This window comes from Phyllobates terribilis, unplaced genomic scaffold (genome assembly GCF_046119375.1).
Source record: "Phyllobates terribilis strain yellow unplaced genomic scaffold, ASM4611937v1 Scaffold_4140__1_contigs__length_64590, whole genome shotgun sequence".
Lineage (NCBI taxonomy): Eukaryota > Metazoa > Chordata > Amphibia > Anura > Dendrobatidae > Phyllobates > Phyllobates terribilis.
The window spans coordinates 54,025-64,591 of record NW_027366892.1 but is presented as its reverse complement, the minus strand read 5'-3'; the positions used below and the strand labels follow the sequence as shown (position 1 = coordinate 64,591).

At 39.1% G+C, this 10,567-nt stretch overlaps 1 protein-coding gene across 1 annotated transcript; it reads right to left on the bottom strand.

The window, feature by feature from the left end:
* Positions 1-736: 736 nt before the first annotated feature.
* On the bottom strand, positions 737-2,710 carry LOC141248882 (uncharacterized). The gene is made up of 6 exons (XM_073669485.1): positions 2,497-2,710; positions 1,943-2,033; positions 1,697-1,840; positions 1,394-1,511; positions 921-1,061; positions 737-823 (listed from the first exon to the last, which is right to left on the bottom strand). The coding sequence occupies exons 1-6, from the start codon at positions 2,708-2,710 to the stop codon at positions 737-739; spliced, it is 795 nt and encodes a 264-aa protein (XP_073525586.1).
* Positions 2,711-10,567: the final 7,857 nt, after the last annotated feature.

Here is a 10,567-nt window from a genome sequence, read left to right as displayed (position 1 = left end):
CAACTCCTAGTTAGACATGTTATTAAAGATATCCTATATTGAAAGTTAAGAAATAATAAACCTATTATATAACCTAGTGGATTACTCCTATTGCCAATTGGTTTTAGAATGGAACTACACTTGGTTTGTATATCGAGCCCATAAAAAAAACTTTATCATAGTATCAGAGTTTTTACAATCTTGAACTATCTATCTTACCGGACTGGGCGGACTCTAATCGCTTCCCCTATTACTTGGACCATCTACCTTACCGGGCTAGGTAGACTCTACTCGTTTGCCCCATTACCTTATATGGGTACTAGTTCGCATATCTATCTTACATAGATCTAATAGGCCTTTGCCCGCATACCTATCCAGTAATGTTCAAATGTCAACTGGATCAACCTAGTTGCACTTGAGGAGATAGTGTTAAAATATCCCACATTGAAAATTAATATATAACAAACCTACTACATAACCTATGGATTATGCCTCTTATTATCACTAGTGGATTAATTCCACGGGGCTTGATATACAAGCCTATAATGAAACTTTATCACATGTCTTATGTGTGAAACACCATTACACGACATGATCAATGTCAATGACAACACTGGAGAGAAATAAGAAACTAAAAAGATGTTCTATATCTCCATACATAAAAAACTTCAATGGGTCCTCCATAGTAGCAAACAAATGCAGAGCCATGAATGTTTTATGTATGTTTGCACAATAGCTAGCCTGACTGAAATGGCTTTCAACCCATCACTTTAGGTGCCCATCCAGCATGAACGTCCTCGTGCAAGGGTTGTGTTTTGACAAAGGACTCCCGCGAAAATAAATCCTGATTTCCGAGTGCATACAAAAAATAAGAGCATCATGCATTCGACCTTTATATACAATCTACAAACAATACAATTAGTAGACTGGTGCTAGGTTACCTTCATGTATGATTTGAGATAGGGAAGTGAATCTGGAACAGACCAATTCTTGAAATGCCCCAACGCGATTTCCATGTGATAAAGCTTAGGTCCCAGGGACAAGTCTGCAGCAGATACATCCTTGCCGTTGATAAATGGTCCCTTTATGCAGCAACAGAGAGTTACACATTAGTTAACAGTAATTCTAGCACAAAATGAACATTTGCTATAAAAGCAACAGTGTGTTGATCCATAATGACTTCATGAATGGCAGAACTAAATGAAAGATTCATCTTGCAAAATCAACACTTCTTATACGCTCAAAAAAGTTAATGCAAGACAGCAGGCAACCATGTAACCCGAAAACACAATATGCACTTTAACTTTAGGTGTAAAATCACCATTAGTGAAATATGACCTAACAACTCATCACTGAAAGATTGGACAAAATTGATTGGACAAAGGAAACAAGTATCTGGGCACGAGAATCTTACATTTTCTTTGATGTAGTCATTGAAAGAACTCAACTCATCAAGCAATGCCTGCTCCGTTCCATCATTTGGGTCTTTGCTTTTAAGAAAACCAATGAAGGTAGAGAATATCTTTGACCCACTACAAGAAATCACCAAAAACATAAGCCATCAGTTACATTACCCTATCCAAGGATCTAGAAACCATATACCACACAGAAATAACATTAATTCTCCTGAAGCTGATAACCAACTGGAGAGCAAAAGTTTCTATAATCCTAACAATGCAATTGTTAAAGAAAAAGAGCGAGAGAGATGACTACTTACGCGGTTGCTTTCTCAGATGGGGTAGCCAGTGGAGGATCTGGATAATTAGCTTCTAGAAAGCTAGTAAGGATATCAGAATCTGCAACCCACTCTTCATCCAGTTTCATTACAGGGACTTTTCCATCTGGATTGATCTTCAAAAACCTTATGCAAAAGAATGAAAGAAAACAATTAATTGCAAGAAAATATAATGTCAAAATTCTTTGGCCATATGAGGCTAACAAAGGGAAAAGTTCAATAGCATACCATTCAGGCTTATTTGCGAAGTCCACTAACTTCATATCATATGGGAGACCCTTTTCTTCTAGAGTTAATAATACTCTGTGGCAAAATGGACCTATATCACAATTGCAAGCAAAAACTTAACATCAGGTAAGGCATGTTACCTACGTAGAGCCAAACATGAGAAATTGACATTGAAAGAATCATAAAATTTGGTGACCTAAAAACATTGTTTCAGAGTTTGCTGAGTCTAGAAAATATCTTAACAAACCATCGTGAAACCTCGATGTGAAATTGTCAATTATCACTTCTCGGTAATGTATAAGAACAATTTGAATAACAAGCATGAGAATCAATCACACAATTAGTGTCCCGAACATTACTATTGAAGTCCCTATATGCTATATATCCATGGTATTGAATTCGTCAAATCAAACCATCACGAAATCGCCGATTCTCATTGGATTGTTATTCCAGTGCCAAATCGTCTCAACTCAGAAACATTAGAAGTTGAAATTCATCCAAAATTGACAGAAAAACAATACGAATTGACAAGAGATATAGAGAGAGATAAATACAGTCGCCGAGCTTGTTAGGAGCGGTAACGGAGGCCTTGACACAAATTTCGAAAGGTTTGGAGACGGCGGAAGACATGGAAACGGAGAAAGTTTTTCTGGTTGCTCGACGGTGGAAGAATGGAGCGGAAACGACGGGCAAGGACTGGAAATGGAGGCGTTTGATGAAGGTGGATGAGAGAGCTGAAGCCGACGGTGTTAACTTTAGAGCGGACATGCTTTTCCACCCGCGTCGATCTCACCCCACCTTTCCCAGAACCGCTTATTTTTTCTTTTCCTTTTTTAAAAAAAAAACTGACGTAGCTCAAAGTTCCAGAGCTCTCTTCACAAGCACGTGGCATCAGCTTAGTGAATTGGCCGACGATAAGAAATTATATTCCGGTCTGTCCAAGATAGTGCTGCCTAAAATTAAATGACTCTGAACCGTCCGGTTAGTACCGGACATGCTAGGGTTTGTTAGGTTATTATATTTATCAAATGATTTATTATTTATACAGAGATTTTTAATGATAAGTTTGTTTGATTAACAAGCACTTTTATAAAAAGGACGTGTATTTTTTTTGAGAAATTAGAGTATGAAAGATAAAATAAAATGTAATTAGTTACACGTTTTTCGAAGATAAGAAAAGTATTTTTCTTAAATAAAGTCTTTATAAAGAAAAAGTTTTGCACACCAAACAGAGCCTAAGACTAAAATAAAAAACCGTTGATTCAGTCCAAATCGGGGCGCGGAGAATAAGTTGCGGATCGCGGCCATTGAGGCCAATGAGATCTTCCTTAGCCGTTGCAACAGAATACTCTACTACGTGGAAAATGTTGAATCTAGACTAGACCCTTGGGCACAGGGCGCGGTGGAAAAGGCGCGGGGTGCGGCCCTGACTCTTTCGACACTTCAATCGTGGCAGTTATATTTCCACTTTGTATGTGTGGAAACATTCACTCTACAGCTCCATCGACATCTTAACTTTAGACCTCTATAATTGTGTGTAACAACTCTTGAATACTTGATCTTCTCATATCTGGCTCAGGTGATCATAACTCTGTTAATATAGCTCATAACTCCTCTGAATGTGTGCTAAATCTCGTGAATTGAACCATCATGATTGGCTCACATCAAATCCCCCCCCCCCCCCCCCCCCCCCCCCCCCCCCAATTAGACAGTTACTCGTCTTCAGTAAGCAAAAGCTAAACTCTCTCAATGTAGCGCAAAAGGTCTCAGAAAGTATGAACAAAAATGACTCCACAATCTCCAACAACTAGTCATCATAATCCTCTAAGTGAAACCAAAAGTAAGATAAATGTGAATAGGCAATAAGACCAAATTCATTATCTCTATGTAGCTCCTGAGTAGTTAATCCTGAACTCTCCTTCTGACTCCTCTTCTTATGTCACCTAGCCGAAATGAAGAAACCTATAGATCACTCTCTTTTTTTTCTCATTTTACCTAGGCGTATTTTCAGGATTTCACCTAGACACTTCTCTTCTTTTAGGCTCACACCATCTCGCATCTCTCATAACTTCATATTGTACCAGTCTATACCGGTCTAGGTTACCTGCTTATTGAATGAATCGCCTCGAATGGTTTTTGAAACATCCCAGGATTTTGATTGCCTTTTTTGTGCCTTTTTCATTATTTTTTATTTTTCTAAACAAATGCGATATATACAGACTTAATAAACTCCAAACTATAACAAAGATAGTCCTAATTATGAATTCAAATGATGACTTAACAAAACTACAAAAAACTAGTGAAGAATATACAATGATGAACTATTTCTCCCTCATACTTAACTTCTGCATTGTCCTTAATGTAGATACCGGACACAAAAGAAAAGAAATAAAAATAGAACATCTAAACAAAAGGGAAAGAAGCGGAAACAATCCATGAGCTGAAAAACTTTAAAAAATAAAGTTGAACCAAATGACTAAGGCACCGGGTTGATGGGTGTGACTCTCGATATCAATGGGAGCGGGGCACGGCAGAAAAGACACAGGTCACAGCTCAGCTTCTGTGGACAACGTCTTCGACACTCAGGGAACACAAAGTGATCAGTACGAAAGTCTTTGCTCTACTCAAAGTCTCAAACTATGAGGTGGACGATGGTGTGACACCAAGACAAACGTTGTGAATCGTTAAATCTGGCGACATGGAAAATAAAGATAGTGGATGTAGTTGGCGCTAGAAATGTTGTTACCTAAGGGAGGAAACTATGTTAGGTATGGAAATAGAAAGAGAAAAGATGGTCGAAGTGATGGTAAAACAGAATGATGATTCTCTTTTTGCGTCTCCAAACCTTTTTTTTTACTTTTCTTATTTTCTTTGCCCTTTTCTTCTTTTTTCGTTTTTTTAGAACTAGGAAATCCTCATAAACAACTACAACTACCTACAAGAATATGCTATAACACACAAGACAACACCTAAACATATTCACTGAGCTGGGTAGGTGGACCATAGCACAAACTGCTATTTGTGAAGCTCATCATATGCTCGTGAGACTCTCATTGTAGGTGCATCATAGTTTCCTCAAGTCTGTCCTGGCGTGTCAGTAATGCCTGAATTAGTTCGTCAACACCTCACATCCCTATATGTGGTCGGTCATCAATAAATTGCTGATTCACATCACTCCTTTGGGTGCGTGGATGGAATGACCTTAAATTGTACCTTCTTCATCCGTACTCTCTGCATTGTTTGACATGTGTGTCTCTGATGTTTTCACAGTAGATGGGATATAATAATAGTTGGTAGTCGATCCTAATGAGAATTCTCTTGTAAGTTGGACCAGATGGCACTTAGAAGTGTAAGAGAGCCAAAACATGTCTTTTTCATTCAACATTGTGAGGCATCCAACTTTTTTCAGTCAATCCAAATTGTAGAAGGCTGGTTCGACTTCCTTCTCCTCCGTCTGCAGGGATATCTCATAGAGTTCGGAAATGGAACCCAAAACCGTGCCTTGGTGAATCACTCGACCTTTCGCTAGGTCTTGCACTCGTTGTAAGCTCTCGAAAAACAAAGACACCCAGCAGGGAGTAATACTCAACTACGGCGTTAGGCACCAGGTGTAACACCAATAGTTCTATGATAGTTGGTTGACATTAGAGTGGCTGAAAATAGTCATGGTGAGCAAGTTGCATGTCAATCTAAGTGCTAGATGTGTGATCCGGTTGTTATGGGACCCTTTGTGACCCCTAAATTCTCTCTCAACTCAAGTATCAACACCTTATATTCGGATTTATCATAACCGAATGTGCAAGAAGTAACTTCCTTATCCCCTTCTGGATTGACTTGAAATTCTAGGACGAAAGAAGCAAAAAACTGGATGGAAAAAGATGCGAGGCACTAATTTTCGATATCCATGAATCCCCCCTAAACCTCCATGGTCGAATAGCTGGCAAACTGACTCGTTGAAGCCCATTTGTGTTAAAGCTAACCAGTATAGAACATTGCTTGGTACAACAAGCTTTCTTATGCCTTTCAACTTCCTAATCAAGTCTCTCTCTTTGGTACAACACTTCTTCTCTCCCTTGGTCACCATTGGGCTCGATAAATCGTATTGGAAGGAGGAAAGACTGGTACTTGCTTCGAACCAATTTAGGTTCGGAAAACTCCAAGGACAGTGATGCAGATCGCGACAAAAGAGGGTGCGGATCATGTTTCAGTTTCTGTTAAAGAGACATGAAACTCCGGACTTCAAACGCGGAGTGCCACAAGAATTGACGCGGTGCGTGATAATTAGGGTGTGGGACGCAGCAGCGGCGTTCTCGTCTCTCCCTCCCAAAAAATACTCCAATTATAATTTTCGAACTCGGGGAAGTAGCAGTGACCCAAATTTCATTTTGATCTCTTTTAAACTCAACTGAATCACCGGTTTGGGAAGGTAAAAGGTTGGTATGAGTGTTGATTTGGGGTTGATGGTGTTTATGGAGGGCTGATGGAGAAAGGTTTTGGTGGCGATGAAGGAAGGTGTTCAGGAATGTCGACGTGGGGCACGACGGGAATTCCGCGACGGCGTGGGGTGGAAACCGGGATTCTGAGTTGGGAGTTTTAGAAATTAGAGTTTATAGATCTAGGGAGTCCGATTATTGAGGAGATATGCTTTTATAGGCTTAGGGTAGTGTGGTAGTTGTGAGGGAAAAAACAAATCTACCTAATATTACTACTTGAAATCAAATCTAATATTTTCTCTCCTTGCTTGTGTGTTAAGGAATGCACCTCCCACTGTGGGTCAACGCTTTGACTTGTAGGGACTTGAACACCTTCTTTGTACCTTACAAGTTAGCACATGAAAACAAACAAACAAGACTAAGTTAGCAAAATTCCTAAACTACTCCTAATTTAACTGATGTACATGTCTACGACGGGTATAAGAGCATAGAGTTAGCACATATTTACTACTATTTTGAGTTGTAGTATAGTGTATTTGGCATGTACTGCTTTGTGACAATATATACTTATTTATGCTACTTCTTGGAGGTATGAAGAGAAGAGAAGAGGAGAGACGTGCAACATTGAAGATCAAAACAAGAAGGAGCTCGAGGAGTTTAGTTGATCTCTTGGAGGCGATCGCCTATGCACTTACCGGTGCCAGCAATGGAGTTACTGAGTTTCCCGGATGCAACTGATGGCGGATGTTGTGGACCTACCGATTCCCGCCGATCAACTTATTATGTTGTTAAGATATTATTAGTTTGGATTCGGTTTTTATTATTTTTATTATTATCTTAGGAAGATAGAATCTAGGGTTAATCTAAGACTATTTAATGTGGCTCTTATTTTAATCGCTAGAATCTATCAAATTTCTATCGTTCTAATCTACATACTTGTTCATCGTCTGAGTTTTGAAAACTTTGTGCTGAATTTCTTCAAGTTTATACATGACTTTGCATTTTTTTCCTTTGGCATGAGCAACTAAACTCTAGTTTCTTAGTAAAGGTGTTCAATTGGTGATTGTCATGAGATTTTCCAGATTATTCTTATGGAGAAATTGTACGTTTTTCTCTTGAATGGAATTATTGATTGAATTGTTGGTTGGGTTCTAGATTGATCACTTGGGGTTGGATTATCATTTCATATAAGCTAGGATAGATTACTTCGTTCTTCATAATCTATTACTTCGAAGCAAGCATATAGTTTTAGATTCGGTTTGAACTAGAACTTATATGTAGAGAATTTCATTGTAGGATAGCATCACTTGCTATTTCTATATCCTGTATTTCATTGCTTTAATGCATCCTTTATTTTGAATCATAGGCGTCCGTCATAGTTTACTAATTAAGCCAAGATTAGTAGACTCTATTGTGAGATGCTAGTTAATTTCATATAAGAATGCGAACAATCTTCATAAAAGTTTAATTCTGGATTTTCTGCGAACAACAATACTAATTAAATACCGATGAGAAGCTTTACTAAGACTTTCTCCCATAACTTGATAATCTATTTAATCGCTTTCTTATAATTAGGAACAATAAAATTCCATTTTTTATACATTGATTTTTTTAATAGAAATTGAATACAAGTTGGTAGCCTCATGTTAGTTCAACCCTAGCTTGCACTATATTATGAGTTATTAAGATTTAGAGGCTAGTTAGGTTTTATAATTAGTGAGATTGCATATCTAGCAAACTTTGCATACACAACGCTTTTGTTTGCCTAATCCGTTAGGACTGGCAAAAGTGCTGCTTATCAAATTGTCGCTGTCGGGGAGGCAATAATATCAACTTATTTTTTTTTAATTATTAAGCATTTCTAGGCGTGAACCATTTATATGGTTTGTGCATGTTTTGCTAATTCTTCTTTTATTGCTACAATTGCAAAGATCAAGCGAGAGATTTATCATTTATTGCGAGAATGTGCGCGAGATTGTTTGTTAGATACTTATTCTAGACCGACGCTGAGATGGATGGAAACAGGTTACTTTGGAGAAGCTGACAACTTCTAACTTGGGACTGCCCGGTAGAGCATTGGCTTTACCTAATCTCCCAGAGGACTAGAGGTTTGAGCTGAAGACAGGGATAGATCACTTATTATCCAAACTTTCTGGCACTGCTGAGGAGGATCCTATTCAGCACCTGGATGAGTTCGTGGAGGTATGAACAAACCTGAGACCATCCGATGTGGATGAGGAGAAAATAAAAATGCGATCTTTTTCCTTTTCACTAAACGATTACGCGAAGGACTGGTATCACACGTTAGCACCGAGAAGTGTCACCAACTAGGTTGACATGAAAAACCTCTTTCTATCAAAATACTTCTCAAATATCAAGTCTAATTCTTTAATGAAGAAGATTTACAACATTGAGTAGTAATTTGAGGAGTCTCTCTATGACTACTTTGAGAGATTCAAGAAATTAATTAAAAGATGCCCATATCACAGTTATTAGGAGCACACTCTTATTCTGTATTTTCATGGTGGTCTTCGCAAGGATGATCGCCTTATCATGAATGTGGCATGCCAAGGCAACATTCTTAAGATGACTTACAAGGAGACCATTTCCATCTTTTCTACACTTGGAGACAATTCAAGGAAATACACAGGGAGAAGCTCTAGTAAGAGGAATGTCTCAAGTGCGACTCAGGTCGATCTGGATGAGATTGCACTAATCAAGAAGGAAATTAGTAGATTTAATCTTAGAGGTACATCGCAACAAGTCAAGACATGCGAGGCATGTAGGGATGACCTGCATCCAACTGATGCATGCCCATATTTTCAAGAAGAGGTGAATGCCTTGGGTTATCAACAAGAAATGCAAAGGCCACCCTATAGTGGCCCATTCACCAACAATGGAGGAATCACACATATATTAAGTGGGGAAATACAGAGGATTAGCTGAATCCGCATATAAGGCCACCTCAACAATCTTACGATGAGATCATAAGGGCTCTGACTACAAGCAACACTGATCTATGAAAAGGATAAAGCAAGTGACCATTTCCCAAGTAAAACTTGAAGAAACCATGGGCTCATTCAAAAAATAGCTGGGTCAATTAGCTGAAGCTGTGAGGCAGATTCAAAGTCAAATTTCGGGTTGACTTCTATCACAAACGGCAAAAAACCCGGATATTCATAGTGTCAATATATTGGGGAGTGTGTATGGAGGATGTTGAGTGTGAAGAGGAGACCATATGGAGAAAAGCTAAGGAGAATTACGTTCCCCATGTCGAGCCAAGCCAAGAGTGACGAAAAGAAGAATATGGCATTCTGATCGGTGGCGGCTGCTGAAATGATACTGGCGCGCGCTTGTCACTAATGGAGAATTACGAAGAAAATATTTCACCACCAGGCGCCCGCCAAACACTATGGGGCGCTCGCTTTCGAGAAAAAAAGTGTATACCGGTTACCGCCGAAATAAGAGAGGCATCCATCGCCGGGAGCAAAGTGAAGAATATATGAGCAATGACAACGACGACCACCGCCTTGATACTCGTAAGTGATGACTCTAAAGAGGAGAGCAGTGACCACCCATTCACAGGCAACTGCCACCGATCGATACATATTGAGGACGATTCTCCATCACCCGAGAGTGACATCAGTGTTAACTCCTACATTGATATAGACGTGTTCATGACTTTCAAGAAGAATTTGGCGATGCACAAGGAAGATATGTATGTGCAAAATGCACCATTCCCTACCGCACTAAGCAGAATGAAGCTGCTAAAGAAGCAAAGGGAAATGTTGGAGACGTTTCGCAATGTCAAGGAAAACGCGCCCTTGTATGCTGAAATGCGTACTGATCTAATAGCAGAGAGATTCTTGGATGAGATGGATGCACAAAGAGAGGAGCAAAGGATTGAATAAGGTAATGGGAAAACATAGCTTTGCAGTCCTTACGTATATTCCCAAGAAGTGCGAGGACCCATGGATGTTCACAATCATAATCACTATTATGAATGAGAGTATTGACCGAGCTTTGTTTGGCTTGGGCGCATCTATTAATGTATTGCCTTCTTACCTGTACTATTCTTTAGGCTTTGGTCCACTAAGATATACTAGAGTTTTCATTTAGTTGACCGAAAAATCCAATAGCCTTCCACTAGGAAGCTGAAAAACGTATTGGTACGCGTGGGCGAGTTTACTAT

What these genes read in the sequence shown, in the direction of transcription:
- LOC141248882 (XM_073669485.1), bottom strand. Translation starts at nt 2,710, where the DNA reads ATGTCCGCTCTAAAGTTAACACCGTCGGCTTCAGCTCTCTCATCCACC. An exon ending in CCATCTGAGAAAGCAACCGC is followed by an intron (nt 1,512 to 1,696) that starts GTAAGTAGTCAT and finishes GATTTCTTGTAG; the next exon opens with TGGGTCAAAGATATTCTCTA. An exon ending in ATGACTACATCAAAGAAAAT is followed by an intron (nt 1,062 to 1,393) that starts GTAAGATTCTCG and finishes TGCTGCATAAAG; the next exon opens with GGACCATTTATCAACGGCAA.